The sequence below is a fragment of the Labrus mixtus genome, chromosome 7 (assembly GCF_963584025.1).
Source record: "Labrus mixtus chromosome 7, fLabMix1.1, whole genome shotgun sequence".
Classification (NCBI taxonomy): domain Eukaryota; kingdom Metazoa; phylum Chordata; class Actinopteri; order Labriformes; family Labridae; genus Labrus; species Labrus mixtus.
Window position 1 is genome coordinate 7,682,883 of NC_083618.1, and position 19,658 is coordinate 7,702,540.

Here is a 19,658-nt window from a genome sequence, read left to right on the forward strand (position 1 = left end):
GTTTTCTTTGGGATTACATCCACAAAGATGACAGTTGAGGATACTTTGGTGTCATCAGTGGTGGTCTGAGAGGTCTTCTCTGAAAAAGTAGTAACTCGTGTCAAAGATTCTGTAAAAATAAAAAAACAATAAAGTTCTCAGTTTCTAAATAAACTACAACTCAATACTCACTATACACCTGGGTAGTCTGGGAACATACCTGTTTGGCCTGGGATGGAGTCGTCAGGTTTAACAAGTGAGTCCTGGAGAATTTGCTCATTGTCAATTCTGCGCTTCTTTTCATTTGTGTCTGTCCACTTGACCTCCATTGTGGTATCCACTTGTAGGTGCTACTCGCTTGGATATCTTGGATAAGTAAAAAAAAAAAAAAGATAATTTTAAAAAACAACAAGGGTAGGACAGGAGAAAGATTAAAGTCAACCTGGACCTGCAAATCTGAAAGAAAATGATGTAACTTTGTAGCAAGATCATTACGAATAAAATCTTGGAAATAATTTATCTTTAACAATTAAGATATACAATGATACATGAAATGGATTTCAGTCTCTGTAGACACCACAAGCCCAGACTCAGGTCTGTAGGTAAGGTTTTGTGGCTGTTAGTGATGAGTGGACATCTTGGAAATGGCAGAGAAGTTAATCTATTATTAATCACCATTTTAGAAACATTTACAATGTAGATGGAATGCGCATCATGGATAACCTGACAGCTTTGAGGAAGATGTTGGATTTGCTATGCTTTGATAATTAATTTTGTTTTCCACTAACATCAACCTCATGTGACACATTGCTCTTTGGGGATAGAAATGGAAAACACTTTTAGTGCTGCTATTTGAAGAATATGTCAAATAATTTTCTAACTCTTATGATACATGTTACTAGCCTATGTCACAAGTTTGAAAGCAAATATATTTTACTTACCTTTATTGCAAATTTCAAAGTGGGTGAACCAGTATCCAGTTTTCCTATAGATCCACCAGTGACTGTGAGCTGTAAGCACTGGAGGTGAAACTGCATCATAAAGGCTCTTTTACAGCCCACCCTTTATGTGAGTCACAGTGTGTGTGTGTGTGTCCAATAAACAACAGAATGCAATGTTTTGATCCACTGTAAATGATATAAGTACAGAGATAGTGACAGGAACAGCTGTTTTTGCCCTACACCTATAACATTGTTTTTTTTTAATGGGAGTAAAGTATATAATGATGCAAGAATTTTAAATGGTCTTTATAAATAATACTTTTTGAGTGGCGCTTCCTTTCTTCATGAAATGGCATTCACTCTTGACAGGTGGCGACATCGCATTGCAATGTTGTTGTCGTACCACCGAAGAAGAAAACTGACCAATAAGCGATGATGTTTTCAACGAGTAGTAGCGAGTTCAGCCGAGTTCAGCCGACTGCAAACGAAGTGTCCGTCAAATGTAAAAGCTAAACATAACGCCAGCGTTTTAGCTTTATAGTTTTCTGTTGTATTTTTTTATTTGCATCTGCATTTCAACTTAAGTGCTTTACACGACTGGTCTGATCCCAAAAATGGTAAGTTTCCGGAAAATAACACATTTTGTTAGGATATTTTACGATTTTGTATAGTTAGCTTATTCAGTGTCGCCGACTTCAAATACACGATCGTTAACTTTACAGTCGATGTGAGCATGTTGCAATTAAACGAACTTATATCGTTTATATATTCGTAACCCAACTAATACAGTTTTTAATTGAAGTTTGTGGTAAAAACATAGTATTTATTAGTGACTTAGCTCACAGCGTCACCTGAAAATGTTAGTTGGCTGATGCTAACTAGCTACCATCTAAGCTAACTTTAGCACATAACATTTCAGTAGGTTTGTATAAAACTTTTAAAGCCACTGTTTTGACACGGTGTTTGCCTTTCAATGCCATGAACGTCGAATCGCTTAGCAACTCGTTACATTTAGCGTAGGAGGTTTAACTGTGGGTGTTTTAATACATCAAAACATGCTTCAGGTCAGTGCAGGCTAATCGTTTAAACAGGATAGCATTTCACATTTCCTTGGTTAACATGAGTTATGAAAATCATTTTTTACAGAAACATGCTATGCACTGGACCCCCACTGTGATAAAACATGTTCAATGTAACACTTAATGTAGGAGTGGGGAAGGAGATAAGTGTACTTCAGTATATTTGACAGTTATTTTTGGCTTAAGCTGCAATCAATACACTTGTATGGGTATCTTTAAATTCAGATACTAAGCACACGATACTACAACTGAAAGACTCTAAATGTTAAATGATAGGCTGCACTGTACAAACGAACACTTCAACAACACCCATTCATGTTTTGATGCATGTTGTACTTTTCAGGACAGTGAAATGTCTGACATCGATCATTTTCCCGGGCCTGAGAGCAGTATGGAGGGAGAGAATGCACCAGTGTACTGTATCTGCAGAAAACCGGACATCAGCTGCTTCATGATGTAAATTAATAACAATGATGTATTCTTTTTCATATCCTTATTATTGTTAATAAATCCAACAGTGCTCAACTTGATTTTCATATGCTTTCTTGACTTACAGTGGCTGCGATAACTGCAATGAGTGGTTTCATGGCCACTGCATTAACATCACAGAGAAGTCAGCAAAGGCAATCCGAGAATGGTACTGCATGAGATGCAGAGGTGATTAAATATAATTATATATTTTGCATCAGTATTTAAACAAGCCATGTTTAACATCAAATGTGTTTAAAATCAAAATAAACAGCATCTCATTGTGCTTTTCTCACTGTCACCAGATAAAAACTCCTCACTGGAAATAAAGTATAGATCAAAGAAAAACCGGGACAAGGAAGCCGAGCCTGACAGAACTGATAGAATTGAAAGATCTGAAAGGTCTGAAAGATCTGAAAGATCGTACAGCACCCCGAGTACTCCGGACTATAAGAGTGAAAGGCGCCGTGGATCTAAAGTAAGTGTCTTTGATCTAGGTCACTGCCAATACACATGGTGTACAGCAATGCAAATAAAACATACATGTATCATAACAGACACATTTTATAACATCACTTTTATTTCCATAATTTTCAGCCATAATTTTTACTTTCATACCTCCGATCTTCTACTGTCTTCAGACTTCAATTTAATTATTTTCAAAATGTAAACAATACTGAACCGCCCCCATTTTCAAGCTCTAAGGATGCATTAACTGTTATTGTCCATTGTTTAATTCTCCCAGGTGAAGCGTTCAGTCCGCATGTGTGGGGAATGTGAGCCCTGCAGAAGGACTGAGGACTGTGCGCAGTGTGACTTCTGCAAAGACATGAAGAAGTTTGGAGGCCCAAACAAAATCCGACAGAAGTGCAGGTTTAGGCAATGTGAGGTTCGAGCCAGGGTAAGGTTATAAAATACTTGTTGAACAATTTTTTACACGTCTGCCTTGTTTCTCTTTGATGCTTTCCATTTTAAAGTCAGTGCATTTAAACTAATACAATGATCATTTACTAGAACTTTTCTCTCAGTTCTGAAGCATTAAGAGTTTGATGTTTTTCAACCCTTAAAGTGATCAGCACTACCTCATCTCTAAATAATTGTGATTACTTGGGAAAAGACCAACCTGCTGCTTTTTGTTTTGTACAGAAAATGCTGCGTGTGAAGGATGAGGAGCTCTCTATGCAAGAAAGAAGAGACAACCACAGACGCTATTCAGAGGACTACGACAGTGAGGCAGATCTCTACCAACAGTACAGGGCAGCAGGACATAAGAACAACATGGTAGCTAAAATTTGACTCCATATTGCTATGAATAAACACCTTTTCTGTTACTCTAGAAAAAAAACTTTGACTTTATTGTCCCTCAGGAAAATTAGTTTTGCAGCCAGGTAAAACCATTAAACACATGCGTTTGCACACAGACTCTATACAAAGATAGTTAAAATACATGAATACATCAGCTGACAAAAGCTAGAGCATTTTTCTTCAAAAACAGTCATTATAACCACTGACAGGCATCAATGTTGATCATGACACTGTTTCAGCCACAGAATTGCAGTTAGAAATGACTAGCTTCAAGGTCTGAGTGACTCAATTTCTTCTTGTCTTTGTCCTTTGGCAAATCTTCATCCTCTGTATGTTGAGTTTTTTTTCTGCTCTCCCCTCATCCAGGCATGGGGTAGTGATGAAGATGATGAGCCCCCCTTTAGTCCTGTCATGCGCAAGAAAGCTATAAAAGTGAAGCACGTCAAGAGACGGGAAAAGAAGTTTGACAAAAAAGTAAGTGCTGCCAGGTGTTAACATGATGATGATTAGTAACATGGTCGAGTAACGTCCTGTCTCCTGACGCATGACTTTGATTCAAACTTTTTAGAAGGAGTCACGACGCCACAAACAGAAGCAGAAGCATAAAGACAAAACCAGAAGCAATGAGAAGAGCGAACTGCGGGATAACACAGGGCAGCGTCAGTGTCTGGGGCCAAGCTGTGTGGAAGCAGCAAGACCAAACTCCAAATACTGCTCTGAGGACTGTGGCATGAAGTTAGCTGCCAAGTAAGAACTTTTTCTTTTCTTTTTTTTCCCTTTACATGGACCACATGACAGTACTACTGCGCCATCTGGTGCTAGATTACATACATTTTGAATTTATTGGATTACTTTTGTATGCTTTATATAAATGTAACCGTTTTGTTTTTTCGTTTGGAATTTATGAATCTGTGCATTTCAATCCACAGCCGGATCTATGAGATCCTCCCTCAGCGTATCCAGCAGTGGCAGCAGAGTCCCTGCATCGCTGAGGAGCATGGCAAGAAGCAACTGGAGCGCATCCGAAAGGAACAGCAGAACGCCCGACTGCGCCTCACCGACATGGAGCGCCGCTTTCATGAACTTGAAGGCATCATTGCCAAGGCCAAGCAGCAGGCGGTTCAGCAGGATGAGGAGGTTAGCTAGCCTCACTAACATTATGACGCCTTGTTCTTTCTATTACATAACTTGGTCCTCTTAAAGGCTTTATATGCGATTTTTCACACTTAAATATAATAGACATCAAGTATATCCTCTGAAAATTACTCTGTGAGTCATGACTGTCTACAATGGGTGTAACACCCGAGTCCCACTGTCTGTGATGTTTTCCGAGTCATATCTTCAGTTTGTTTACATCGGCGGGACGGCCGGCCGACTCCTCCCCTCGCGTATAAAAGTTGTTTAATTGAGGGACTAGAGAAAAGAAGAATAACATACTGTACTCACTGCTTAACTGTGTTTCTAGATCACGCTCATTTCGGGTAAATTTACATGCAGTGTGAAGATACGAGCATAATAAAGATCGCTAGCATTAGCATGCTAACACAACAATGCACCTTGAGTTGTTTTGGTTTCATGCTGGTGCTTAAGGGCGACATCTGCTGGATCAAAAAAATCGCATATAAAGCCTTTAATGTTTGTAACCTTGGGATCCTGTAAAATGTGCGGTTAGCTTGAAAATATCAGACACAGGCATTCTCTGTTAATTTAAGGCTACTAAAGAAGAACACATGAAACATTTGATCACAAAATGCTTTGGTTATGCTTGCAGGTGAATGAAGGTGATAGCGAGGACACCGACCTGCAGATTTTCTGCGTGTCTTGTAGCCATCCCATCAACCCAAAAGTGGCCCTGAGACATATGGAAAGGTGTTATGCAAAGGTAATCATTTGAAATAGTTGTTTCTCCTCCAAAGAACAGATACAAGCGCTCACAAAAGCATACAGGCTAACTTCTCTTTTCCCCAATCATTCTCTTACAGTACGAGAGTCAGACGTCCTTTGGTTCCATGTACCCTACAAGAATAGAAGGGTAGGCAAAAAGACTAATGCAAAGTTTTAAGTCCTCTTCCCGCATTCTGTTGTTTTACTAACGCTTTCTCTTCCCACAGGGCAACCAGACTCTTCTGCGATGTCTACAATCCCCAAAGCAAAACATATTGTAAGAGGCTTCAGGTTTTGTGTCCAGAACACTCCAGAGATCCTAAGGTCAGTGTGTGAACGCCACAGTCCCGTGTAAATCTTCTAACCAAACAAAAAAAACTTAAAATATATAGATAGTGTTAACCTACTACACATGAAGCAGTGTTTGTAGGGATCGTTTTTTCATTTGTTTTTCTTTGGTCTGGGGACTAGGTCTCAGTGGACGAGGTGTGCGGATGTCCTCTGGTGAAGAATGTGTTTGAGCTGACCGGAGATTACTGCAGGGTCCCCAAAAGGAAATGCAACAAACATTACAACTGGGAAAAGCTTAGGAGAGCAGAAGTGGACTTGGAGCGAGTCAGAGTTGTAAGTGAAACATGTTTTTGCTTAAGTTAAAGAAAATACTTCTCTTTTAAATTCTTCAGGTTTTTATTTTGAAAAGAATCCCACGTCTTCTGTTTAATGAAATGTGTCTATACAAACGGATACTAAGGGAGTTTTTATAAAACGCGCATGTCTTCTACTTGTAATTGAATGTTTTCAAAGACAACATCTTTTGGTCCTTGACCTTTAATGAGCAAAGTTGATTATCATCACATTTTTCTGATGTTGAATAAGAACAATCCTTCAGCAGTATTTTTCTGATCTTTTCCCACAGTGGTACAAGCTGGACGAGCTCTTTGAACAGGAGCGTAATGTCAGGACTGCAATGACCAACAGAGCAGGTCTGCTCGCTCTGATGCTGCATCAAACTATTCAGCACGACCCCTTGACGACCGATCTCCGTAGTAACAAGGACAGGTAGCAGAACTTGATCTGTGGATCCGTGTATATATCATGCCTTTAAACTTGTACAACAGTAACTACCACTTGGATGAAACTGATTTTATAACTAGATAACTATTTTAAAATATTTGTATGAGTATAAAATTTAAGATGTTATGTATATATATTTCCCTGACAAGTAGATGAACTGCTAATTAAATCAGCTGTTTTTGGTATGATTGCCCTGAATAAAATACTGAAACATTCTCCAGTTTGTGTGTATGTGAATTATTTATCTCTTGTGTTGCTTGATTTTTAACCTTTTATTTGTACTTATTCAGAAGTTAATTTCAACCTTTTGACGTCTTTAGACTGAATAATGCACAACAGAACGATGCTGTGTGATGGTGCGTTCAGATCTTTAAACTGATGTCTGTTTTGGGCTCATACAGATTTGTTAACCTAGAATTATCTGTCTATGGTAAATGGACTTGATCTTGCATAGCCCTGTTCTACTCAAAGCGCTTTTACATCGCATGTCACACCTACACATTCACATGATGATGGCACTGGTTGCTATGTACTGAGACCATCAGAAGTAATCCCATTCATACGCTGCCGACGAAGCCGCGGGAGTAATTTGGGGTTAAGTGTCTTGCCTAAGGACACGTTGGACATGTTGCTGCAGGAGCTGGGGATCAAACCCTCGACCTTCCGGCTGAGAGACGACGACTCTACCAACCGAGCCACAGCTGCCCTACACCTGTTCTAGAAAAGACTAATGAATGGGCTCCTATCTAACGTGGTTTTATTCTATATCAGCTTGTGAAAAACCTAAACTTACTCTGTATTTGGTAACATGTTTATTTTGTAGCTCTTTCTAATATGATGCAGCGACTCACCATTAAGAGCTTTGTAGGTGAGGAGTAGGATTTTAAATTATATTCTAACTTTTATGGGGAGCCAGTGAAGAGAAGCTCATATAGGAGAGATGTGTTTATTTCTTATTTTTGGTCAGAACCTAATATTTATTGTCTATGGTAAGAACCCTTACTGCAGCATTATGGAACAGCTGAAGAGTCTATGATGGCAGTTTTATCATAGAAAATTGCTATATCCCAAACTAGGTAGCAAACGCAAGGACTTATTTTTCTGCATCATTTTTGGGCAGGATGTGGCTGATTTTTGCCAGGGTGAATACTGTTGGCTATACCAGTAGTCACCCTCGTCTATTTACATTGATAGACTATTATATATACTTATTTTTTAAGATGTTCGTGCTGTACTGTGACACACTGATGTCTCCACTGTCAAGACAAACACAGCATAATCTACCTCGAGTCGATTTCTCCCAGCCCGTGAAGGCAGCACATCTTAATGACAACATGAAGCGTAGTATCAAAGAGGTAGAAAGTGGGCTGAGATAATCAAAATCACTCCCTTCCGCCTTCGCCTCCAAACTCTAAATGCTGATTGGACAAGGTATCTGGTGTACAACTATTTAATTTTAACGTTCAGCCTTGGCAGAATAATTGCATGACGTGAGTATATGTGGAGTACTGTTTGAAAATCACCTGAAATATAACAGGGGACTGTCTTTGAGTGGGTGAATGTAAACCCTCAGCCCCCTCTGTAGGCGGGTTCACAGTCTGGGCCACACAGCTCTGCACCGCTTTCTGTCAGTGTTAGCTATATGCGTGGTAATTAACTAGCTTTAAGAGGCTCTTCCTCTTAAAGTGAAGTGGGGATTGTTGTGACAAGAGTGCCAAGCATCTCATGACAAATTAACTTACAGGTGTGTTTTTTCCTCTCTATATTTTTTAACTGATGGCGATACACCGCTTTTCAACTTGCTGTTGCTAAATGTGGCTAACATTCACATTAGTGTAGCTAGTCGTGGCTAACTGATTCACTTCAGCTGTTTCATTCAGCTTTCACTTTTCACTAACACAACGCACTCGTTGTTGCATTCGCATTGCTTGTATGTCGCATAACTAAACAGCATGTGATAAAAATATAGGCAGTCACAGCAGCGCGTCGGAACTCGCAGCAGCCCGTGTTAGCTTGTGATGCTAACGCTGTGTTTGCAGCTAGCGTTTGCTGATGAGCATTTCTCAGCTAATTGACCACGGATGAGCCGCAGCTACGACAAGCAAATTATAGTTGAAACATAAGCTGAGACACGTCGTCCCCTCAGTTAGTTTGAGGTGTGATTCATTTGAGATTTTGTGCTAACATTTTGTGAGGATCTGTCGGCGCATTGTCATCAGGTAGCGGTGTTTATAAAACGTGTGTTTGTGTGGCTGGTTGTCATAAGATAAGATTTGTTACTGTAACACAAGTATCCCTCAGCAGTGGACCCACTACGTTTAAAACCTCTGTTGTTAAACAATATTATCTTTTTCTCCCCAGGCTCTGTCATGAAAAGCTGAAACCATACAGGCCAACTTCATGTGTCTACGTCCATTGACCCTTTGTAAAACATCTTACTGACATGCAGGAATAACTGTAGTGTATAGTTAATTGGTCACCAGCTAAACTAAACTTCGGACCAATTGTTGTCAAAAGAGAGCATCAATGAATGAGGAACCACTGGAGAGCCCTGTCCCTGACAGAGAGCCTGAACTGAAGGATGCGGGACAAAACCCAGAGAAGAAGAGCATTGCAGAAAACACCTGTGAGGCAGCACTTGCCCCTGAGTCCTGGGAAGATGCGGGACAAAACCCAGAGAAGAGCAATGCAGAAAACACTTCCGAGGCAGCTACTGCCCCGGAGTCCTTGAAAGATGCGGGACGAAACCCAGAAAAGAAGAGCAATGCAGAAAACATTTCAGAGGCAGCACCTGCCCCGGAGTCCTCCGCTTGTTTAGACTTATCCGAGCCAAAGAAAAAGCCCACCTCAGATACAGCAGAGGAAATCTCAGGAGAGACAAAGGAGGACGCTAAATCTACAGCTGGTGAGCCTCCTGTTGACTGGTTTGAACCACTTGAGGATGATGATGAAGCCAATAGCGATGGCGAGCTGGAAAGCCTGGCAGGAGAAAGTGAAAGAAGTGAAGTCATGGCGAGCGGAGAGAAGACTGTTAAAAAAATGCATAAGTAAGTTGAACGATTTGCTTTACAAACTGTGGTGTTAGAAGAGTGCTAATTCAACATGTCACATAAGATGTTTTCATCAATGATCTCTCTGGCTGCAGACTGTTTCTAAGTGTACTCTCAAAATGAGAAGCATTATCTTTGGATTTTCATGGGCAAAGATAATGGCATCAATATCTTTTGCAGACAGAAGGGGGGTTGCATATGTGCTAAGTGGACTTAATTGTTTTTTTTTACTGAAAGTGGCTGCATATTTAAATAAAGGGGTCCAGTGTAGGAAAAGGTAGGTTTGCATGAAGAATGTAGAGCACCATTATATCTGAATTTCTCTTAAAGTGTGCAGCGTGATACACAGAGAAATCTCAGGGTTCTTGACTGACTTGAAATTGGTTCTCAGCACTATTGAAAGATGAGCTCAAATGAGTCTCTAAAAGCAACTTGATATTAGTGGATAAGAACACAGTATACTTGGAGCTATTCATTTTTTCTTATGTGACTTCAGGTGCAGTAAGTTTCTCCCAACTGGTGGGAAGATTTGTTTATCGTTTTCTTCCCCCTTTTATTTCAGGATTCATTTACCCCGCCGCAAGCGATCGCATCCTGATGAAGGATGGTCTGAATGGCCGATGCTCGGAGAGGGCTGGAAACGGAAAGAAGTGGTTCGACGCTCAGGTAGTAGCATTGGACAGAAGGATGTATATTATTTAAGGTAAGTAAAGGGTAGTTAATATATTCAAATATTTAACGTTATGTTTTATTTTTTAAATTCAAGAGGCAGAACCTTAGTAAAATGTTTTTTTTTTGTTTTAGCAATTGCACATTTTGTTGTTTTAGGGCTGACAATATCAACCCAACATATTGTTACTTACAGTGGTGTTTGTGGTTTATAAATAATGATGTTGTTTAAAGCATAATATTCCTAATCTTTTAATGGTGATGTTTGCTGCTCTTTAAATAGTTTCAGTCTTTTGAATTTTGAACTAGTTGGACACAGTGATGAAATTTACTTCATCAATCATTGTTGCTGCTGTTTGGCTGTAACAGTTCATGGACTTAACTATCAAAAGTTAGTTTCATGAGTGATTGTAAGTTACAGCCCTTATAAATTAGTAGAAATACTGAAATAAGCTCAGTATATAATTGCTTTTAGGAATTATTTAACTTCACGGCAAATCATCTTTTTGTAAGTTATTTGTGTTTTGTTTTTTTTCTTAAGTCCACGGGGAGATCGAGTTAGAAGCAGAGTGGAACTGACTACTGTGTTGGTGGGTCAGCTTGACCTGTCGAACTTCGACTACAAGTCAGGAAAGTTTTATGACGGTGAAGCAGCACCCGTAAGAGTTCGTCAAAGAGCCAAGGTAGTGACCTCATTTTACCACTTTAAACTGAAAACATGGAGAAGGATATGCCTAAAGGTTGATTTTTCTTCTCCCTGTCTTATCCATTAGAGAAAGATCCGAGAGCGCTCCTCTTCAGAGTCCAGCTTGGTTGACAAAAGGGAAGGGGCTGACACCCCGGACTCCTACCACAGGCTCACCCCCAGTCTAGTGCCCAAAAATCTCCACGTCACACCCAACCAGACGAGCGTCTCTTCACAGAGTGTATCACTAACTACAGCCAAAGTCGCTTACAGAGATCCAGTTGAAGTTAAAATTAAACTCCCTCCCCCCTCGTCATCATCCAAACCACTGAAACTCCCATCCATAAATGGGGAAATTGGGTCTGAAGAAAACACACTGTGAGTCCTTTACTTAAGTTAATTTCAATCATATGACCACATAAAATCTGTAAGGACCTTGAGTTATCTCCATGTAATCCAAAGAGTTTGTTTGTGGTGAATTGTTGCTAAATACAGATGGACTGAGCATAATTATCCTCTCCTGCAGGGTCTGTGCCAGATGTGGTATTTCCTTCACAGGCACATGGTATGACAAACAAAGGAAGAGGCCCTTCTGTCCCACCTGTTGGGGTATGTCCATTGATAAGGGGGCAATATCACCATGCTAAGAGGAATAACATGGAAAAATAATGTAAAGAGATGACATGAGGTCGAATTGATGATTTTCTTACAGTTTTCTACCCTTTTTTTTTCTGCAGCATCGAAAACCATAGAGCATCCAATGATCCGTTTCCGAAAGGTAAAATAATGTCACCTCTCTTACCATATGTTCCCTCTGTGAACCTTTCAACCACACCGTATTTAAACCCTTGATTCCTTAATTCCACCTTACGTTCAAGTTTTTTCTATGAGAAGGTGACACATTATGAACCACCTGTAGCTGTTCATAACATTTCTCCAGGTGTTTGTTTTTGTGCCTCTAGCATGTAGAAAAGATGAGAAATGATATTAACAACACTCAGAAAAAAAGTCCTGTATGTTTTGCCTTCATATGTTTATGACAGGCAGGGATAAATATATGAACACCATCTTTTCTTGTCTTCCTTCTGTCACCTGTAGTGGATTCCTTGTGGACAGTGTGTCGGATGCCACAACACAGTCAACTGTGGGCAGTGTGCCAACTGCAAGCATGGACTGCAGAGCCCCGAGTCCCGGAGACGGTTGTGCCGGAAACGTAAATGTATATGTCCTTTTCGCAAGGTAAGCTGTTAGGTACACAGAAGTTATTTTGATGCTTCTTGGCTTTTTTTTCAATGTTATTTACATTTTCTGCACAATCCATCAGGGGCCTGGAGGTGGAGGTGGAGGTGGAGGTGGAGGTGGAAATGTCAGTGGGAGCTTGCTGTCACAGAGGTCTTATGATGACTTTCCTGAAACATTTGATGACAGCATGAGTTTTCAGGTAATGTGCCCTGTGTTCACTGGGGGGGGGGGGGCTCAAAGGTCTCAAAGTGCTGTCCTCATGAGCTTTTCTTTAGATTTCAGGAAGAACATCTAAAATTCCCATCACTGCGTTTCAATAAACATGATATTTTAGTTAAAAAATAGAAACACTTGGTTGTAAAGTCCATATTGATGGTACATTGTGTTAATTAAAGCACACATTTAAATCAAATGGCTATTCTATACACTTTCATACCTTATAAAAGCTCTCGATGCCACAGATTATTTTGTATTATTGGTACATTTTGATACTAGAGATCATTAAATTAATGAATATTGAAAAGAACCATGTCCTTGACAGAACCACAGATCTTCAGTAATATGTATTCAAACTGGTGCAAGAGAGAGAGAGAGCACAGTCTAATTCAGGCAGGGTTCAGGAGTTGGACTGCATTTTTCTTTTGGTTGTTTAAATTTGAAAAGAAAAAATCCCACACACACTACTCTTGCTAAGATTCACTAATTTATAAGAAAAATCACAACGTTTCGGTCCCTCTGAACCTTTGTCAAGTGTGTGGGTTATTCGAATTTAAACCAAGAAATAAAAAATAACCCAATATTGGGTGCTTAGGGCTTCTATTTTTTGTTGCCGTGGTTACGAAACAGTTTGATATTTACTAGTATCAGAGTTTAAAGTATTGTTACAACCATATTCCCGAGTGTTTTTAACTTTTACTAGTTTACATTCTGATTCTTATTTACACTGTGCCAAGTGTTGATGGACTTAATTGTCCCAAAGTGTGGAAGTTGGGACATATTTTGTAACATATTTTGTTTTTATTTTATTTTACAGAGTGAAGTTACAGACTCTCAGGTTAGTGATTTAAGATCAGATCATATCTTCATTCATAATCCTCAATATTATTGCGATCTTTTTTTTCCCCATACTCACTGAAAATGTTTTAATCACACAGCACCCGAGTCTGAAAAGCAGCGACACAGAGAACTTCTCGGTCAATGTGGACGTCGATGATGATGATGACATGTCAACAGACGACGATGATGATGTGAGTTTCTTTTTTTTCTTTCCTCATCCTGTAGACGGGGAGACAATATTACCTAATGAGACAATGAATCAAGCACAACTTAAGTTTGTAACAGTAACTTTCTACATGGATAGTTGCGAGGGAGAGATGTCTGATTTCTCCTTCATAAAAGAAGTTAAGCAAACAAAAAAGCAAAACTTCTCTAACCAAGTCTGTAAAGCCATGTCTGTACTCTGCTCTTTGTCTGCATGCTCAGTGTCTTTGTAGTTCTGTCAGATGTTGGCTGATTACTCAGTTTCAGATCATTTACTGCACTGGCACACTGGAAGCAGGCCTCTGGTTTTTATCAGGGATAAAAGATTCATGATGACTTTTAGAGGTGCAGTCACTCATACTGAACTTGACTCCCATCTGAGTGACCTTACACTTCACGAATCTCAATTAAAGAAGCTAAGAAATGCAACTTAATGAGCAACTTCTGTGCTACTGTGATTTTAAGAGCACCAGTTAAAACCTCACATGATGGGAACATCGTACACATTGTTTCCATCTTCAGTGTGCCTTGAGGGATGTTGAAGATAAGTTAGGCCTGAGCAGAATGATCCGCTAGAAACCATGCACAATGCATACTGGATCAATTTGTACCCGACTGGATCCAGACAATCACTCGCATCTTGCAAAATGAGCAACAATGAAATCACAAGATCTCGTCTGCTGCAGTAATCAGACTCTGGAACCACATCTTCTCTCAGCCCACTGCAAACACAGGGCATGATGGGAAATAAGACTTGATAATAACACAATTTATTGATATTCAAACAGTTTAAAGGAAGCAGGAGGAGATTTGATAAAAAAAATACTGCTAAATAGAAACTGACCGACTAATCAGTCAGCCGATAATATCGTCCGATATTAGAATATCAAGAGACTATCGGTATCAGCTATTTTCACCGCAGATATACGCTGACATTACGAGATTTATTCACCAGTCAAATAGCATTTCATTTGAGTTTCATTGTATTACACCAGCAGTTCTCTTTCACCAGCAGAGTGTGCTATATGGATTACAACAAGCATCATCACTCTCCAGAGTGTCAAAATGATGCATGTACATGCCCAGTTACTTTCCAGTGGAGTGACCATCTTCTCTTGTCTTTCCCAAAAGTGTATTTGAGAGATGTGTAAATGAATATCTCTCTCTACAGATTTCATTGATTTAAGAAAAATATCGGCCAATATATCGGTTATCGGATTTTTTGTCTCCCCCAAAAGGTATCGGCTTGGAAAAAGTTATATATATTGGTCGGTCCTTCTGCTAACACATGAACAGGGCAGGGTTGGCATGAGATGCGGGAAGTTTTTCAAACTTGCTTTGAACTGTTTTTTAGGTACTCTCGCTGTTGCACAGTGAAGGATTTTTTTTTTAATAGGGTTTTGAGATTCAATTAAACAAGTATTTTGTTTATAGAAAATGCCTCTTCTTACAAAGTCAACAGACATTTTATATAATCAATTACACTTGTAAAGAATTCTGCAACAATTCTTGTTTTCAGTGGCATAAGAAGCGAAAGCGGCGGTCCTGTGGAGAATGTAAAGCCTGTCTCTGCAGGAAAGACTGCGGCACGTGTGATTTCTGCATAGACAAACCTAAGTTTGGAGGCAGCAACAAGAAGAGGCAGAAGTGTAGACTGCGTCAGTGTCAGAGGCAGGCAATGGTGAGACACAACACCAATTTGAAATGAATTTTAAGTCTTTTCCCCTCGTGGGATTGGTATAGGAAGTTCTTCTTCTTCTCCTAAAGATGTTATGGTGTGTCTTTAAATATTTCTGTACAGAGACACTTGCTGCCTTTCCAGATGGGGCAGGGTGACTTTGGGGCTGATGGCACGATGCTGCCTGGCAGGCCTAGACCTCACTACACATACAGTCGAAAGTCAAGTTTCAAGAAAGGCAAAGGACCACAACTCGGTTATGATTTATCTGATGACGATGATGACAGCTTCCAATCAGTAAGTTCCAGCAGCTTTGAGGGCCTAAACTTTGTGCTAGTAGACGTTCTTTTCATTTCCCTGCACACGACACATCAACACAACACACCAATCCTTCTGTTGATCTTACTCTGGTTATGTTTGTTGAGGTCTTTTACCTGCTTTTTGTTAAGTGTCACAACATAACATTTTTTGTGAATTGGCCCCATACAAATAAAGATCGATTGATGTTTCACTGTTGTAGATGAGCTGGAGCTCTGAGCCTGCCAGTAGCAAACACTCATATGAACAGAATTTGAGAAACAACCATTCATCTATGCAGGTTTGAAAATAGATCAGCAATCAACATGCATATGTCACTAATGCTTTTCATGGATGAACCTTAACGGCATCTTCACTTTGTTTTAAATCAGCAGTTGAACTATTCAGAGGTTGGACAGCGGAATGGACTGCCTGACAGAATCCCTCACATCAGCAACCACAACAACTCTGGACTGGTAAGTTACAATTTTGATTCTCTTTTTTTTTGCTAAATTATAATTTTGTCCTTCAGGCCAAAAAGTGTGTTGACATTCAGTGATTGGTTCTGGTGAATCTACTTGTTTAAGGGTCTTGCTTAAGGGTGGGAGGGGTACTTAGAGGAACGTTGCTTTTTTCTGGCTCTTGATAAACCGCACTAAACCCATGGTATCATTCGCCATCATGGCGTCCTCTTTGCACCTTCATTCAAAGGCACTGTCTCTTCACCTGAACACCTACTGCAGTGCTGTCCTGTGGTCTGTGGCTCAGTGTGATAGGTCTAGGTTGAGTTCCAACGTGATATTACAATTTAATTTATGAGTTCATGGTTTAGCAATCAGTACCTCTGATTTTTTGTTTTAAATCAGACTTTTTTAAAATTTTCATTATGTTTTATTGTCTGTTATATTATGTTTTATGCTTCAAAAGGCAACAACAGTTTAAGTGAAAAAGCCAACTAGATATTTTCCACAATGCTTCCAAAGGAAAAGGAAGAGATAGACTTTTTATTTATTATTTTGTATTTGATAACTTCCTTTCTGTTTAGCAGCAATAAATAATGTATTAAATGTATAAAGACTGTTCATAGGTTTATAAAGTTGTGAAATTCAATCAAAATAATTGTGATAATCGAGAAATTGTTTTTTAAGGTTTATTTTGGGGCTTTTTTGCCTTTATTTTAGATATAGGACAGTGGATTGAGTCAGAAATTGGAGAGGGAGCGAGTGGGAAATGACAAGCGGGAAAGAGCCACAGGTTTGATTTGAACCCGGGCCGCCTGCTTAGAGGACTGCAGCCTGTAGGCACGTCTAATTAATAGTTCTTGACCTTACTTTTATCAATTCAGGTCCCAGTAAACAGATGGGACAGAGAGGAACGCCCTGCAGGCAGACATGGTCAGAAACATGGTGACCATGACGATGATGATGATGATGAAGAAGAAGAAGAAGAAGAAGAAGAAGAAGAAGACTTTCCCATGGTGAATTTCATGTTAAGATGTTTCATATTAGTCGTCTTGATTGATGAGGCAAACTCTTTTGTGTAATTATTTCCATCCTGTACGTCTTTGCAGATCACACAGATCTGCAGCCTGGCTGATAATACGGCTGGGAGTGGTGCAGACATGGAAAACCAGCTAATGAAACTGTTACACTCTCTGCGCACCTCTGTACTGCCCATCCTATGGTCCGCCATAATGGTGGAGGGCCCGCAGCTTCAGCTCATCCAGTGTTCTAAACAATCGAGCATGACAGACACCATGGTGCTGATCGACCCAGACTTCTGTTATCAGGTAACTGTCCAAAAGCAGCCACTGCTCCCCACCCACCCGCTCTACGACTGCTACCCAACACACTTATCCTCGCTGACTGAAGTGGTCAATCTGCTTTTGCGCCTCGAGCAGTACGTTGTGTGCCGAGGACTGCCCCCCAAAGATCCATCATCCAATAAGGACCCACTTATACTGGAGCGGGCGTCAACATGTGACTTTTTAGTGAGAAAGAATGTGAGTATCTGTGCTAACTGCCGAGCACTGCAAGGACTTTAATGTCAACTGAGGCAGAATAAAGCCTGTGAAGACAGTGTAGACCACTGCCTCTTCACCTGCTGATAATACATAGACCATTTTACAGATTGACAATGTACCTCTGGACTGTAATAGTATGATTTGAACAAGAATCACCAAAGGCATTCCAGGTGCTGTGGCATTTTATTTGTTTTCTAATGTCTTCTGTTATGCTGGTTTGAGGCTTTCCTTAATGACTGTTACGTCAGACTTTGGTCAGTGTGATGGGTAGATCTTGAATCCATCAGACTACTGAATCATGATTGTGCTTTTGATTATTTCACACTCTAACTTGAGGAATTTATAACCCTCACCCCTCAGGGTTATAACACTTTTATTTTTGACTTTGCTCTCACAGCCAGAAATGAAACTTAAATTGTACAAATGAAAAATGTCCACACTGTTTTCATGCTTATGTGTTCCATATCTGATGGAGTTCACCAGCAGACCTGTGTTACCTATGTTTTTGGGAAGAAAAACACGTTTTCATTTTTTTGACCTCTTCCATTTGATAGTAAATCATTTTTTTCTGATCCGTTTTGAGCAGTTGCTTTGTCAGTGAACTCATGATGAAAAAAATAAACATTCAGTTAATTATTCAAATATTACATTACAACACTGTCAAAAAACTTCATGTTTAATCTTCCAAGTGTTTGTGTATGTCCAGTAAAAGGTACTGAGATATGAAATCCGTTTCATCAAATATCTAAGTGTAAGCTTTTTGCATAATGCAAAAGATTTATTGACAAAACAGTCGGTTAAAAGATCCCACAACATGTTGATTATAAAATGTCTAGTTCACCCAAGTTACTGAGCTGCAACAACTGGGAACACTTAATATCGTGTGCAGGATCTGGCTGCACCAGGAGACAGTGTTCAGACAACAACTGTTGCTTGAACAGTTGCAGCTGTCCGTCAGAGGGGTCAAAGAGAAAGCCACCATTAAAGCAACCTCAAGATGTCTGAGGTAGTGATTTCCTCACAGGTGTAAAAGCATTTTAATGACAGTTCTCTGGTTGGACGGGCTTAAAACAAGCAATGTTACTGTCCTTTGGTTAAGACACCTCTGCTCTCCAGCATTTATTGTAAGACTCAAGTCTCAAAATATAAGTCTGTAGTAATTAAGATCAGTTTGATGTGAAAACTTTATTCCACATTATCAGCTTAAAAGCTTCATTTTAAAAATGACATTAAATAGGCCGGAAAACCTTTTTTTTTTTTTTTAAAGATAATCAACAGTTTACCACTTATAAATAAAGCTCAACAAATCCTCCAATAGACGGTGTTTTTTTCTGGAGAAATCCAAAATGGATGAGACATTTTGTACACTGACAAATTCAAAAACACATTTTTGCTCTTGAACTAAATGACGCAAGCTGGTTCAAAAAGTGCACTTCACTGTCTGAAATATACTGAAATGTTGAAATGTGGAGATCAGAGTTCACAGTTTGTTTTGTGTGTGCTTATAATGTGTTTTCACTCAAACAGATGGTGTATCCAAAGCTCAAACTACAAATATGACGCTGTGCTCATGATGCTGTCATGTGTTTGAAGCCACCATAATATGATGATTTGTGTTTAAACATTGTCTTCAAAACCCCTTTAAACGAGTTTGGTTGAATTGTAAAAATATTTAAAACCTTCTCCCCTCCTTATTTCCAGTGGGATGTTTCTGGAGAAACGAATGGACTCTTAACAATGTGAAAGTGTGTGCATTCTTCTCACACAGTTCATCCGATTTATTTTTTCTATCTTGTTTTCCTCAAGTAATTGTGCTGGACATGAAATGTTTTGGATCAGCTAATTATCCCTGAGGATAACATTAGTTATTTAGACTTTAAATTAAAACATATTTAAAGAGTCGGAAAGAAAGTTTTCTCATTTCCTGTCTTTATCTTTTACAAGGCAATGTGCAAATAAAGTGTTTTTTCTGACTTGTTTTTTTTAAAGTATACATATTATTATTATTATTGATCTGATCGATT

At 39.4% G+C, this 19,658-nt stretch overlaps 2 protein-coding genes across 6 annotated transcripts; both read left to right on the plus strand.

Annotated features, from left to right (window-relative positions):
• The first annotated feature begins 1,369 nt into the window (after positions 1–1,369).
• On the plus strand, positions 1,370–6,950 carry cxxc1b (CXXC finger protein 1b). Its single transcript, XM_061042470.1, has 14 exons — positions 1,370–1,537; positions 2,343–2,455; positions 2,556–2,656; positions 2,773–2,945; positions 3,213–3,368; positions 3,614–3,748; positions 4,139–4,246; positions 4,341–4,519; positions 4,702–4,909; positions 5,544–5,654; positions 5,755–5,804; positions 5,884–5,980; positions 6,128–6,280; positions 6,573–6,950. Exons 1-14 carry the CDS (start codon positions 1,535–1,537, stop codon positions 6,717–6,719), a joined length of 1,734 nt encoding a protein of 577 aa, XP_060898453.1. The 5' UTR covers positions 1,370–1,534; the 3' UTR covers positions 6,720–6,950.
• Positions 6,951–8,110: 1,160 nt separating this feature from the next.
• Positions 8,111–19,607, plus strand: mbd1b (methyl-CpG binding domain protein 1b). Of its 5 annotated transcripts, none has more exons than XM_061042473.1 (17): positions 8,111–8,220; positions 9,092–9,777; positions 10,343–10,483; positions 10,991–11,132; positions 11,223–11,512; positions 11,661–11,743; positions 11,872–11,912; positions 12,233–12,373; positions 12,459–12,575; positions 13,410–13,430; positions 13,531–13,623; positions 15,156–15,317; positions 15,438–15,611; positions 15,835–15,912; positions 16,004–16,087; positions 16,957–17,088; positions 17,182–19,607. In XM_061042473.1, the coding sequence occupies exons 2-17, from the start codon at positions 9,257–9,259 to the stop codon at positions 17,653–17,655; spliced, it is 2,694 nt and encodes an 897-aa protein (XP_060898456.1). In that variant the 5' UTR covers positions 8,111–8,220; positions 9,092–9,256; the 3' UTR covers positions 17,656–19,607. The 5 variants fall into 5 exon arrangements, with proteins under 5 accessions (XP_060898456.1, XP_060898457.1, XP_060898459.1 ...); XM_061042474.1 differs by having other exon boundaries at positions 8,137–8,161; XM_061042475.1 differs by lacking the exon at positions 8,111–8,220 and adding an exon at positions 8,288–8,474 and having other exon boundaries at positions 16,007–16,087.
• Positions 19,608–19,658: the final 51 nt, after the last annotated feature.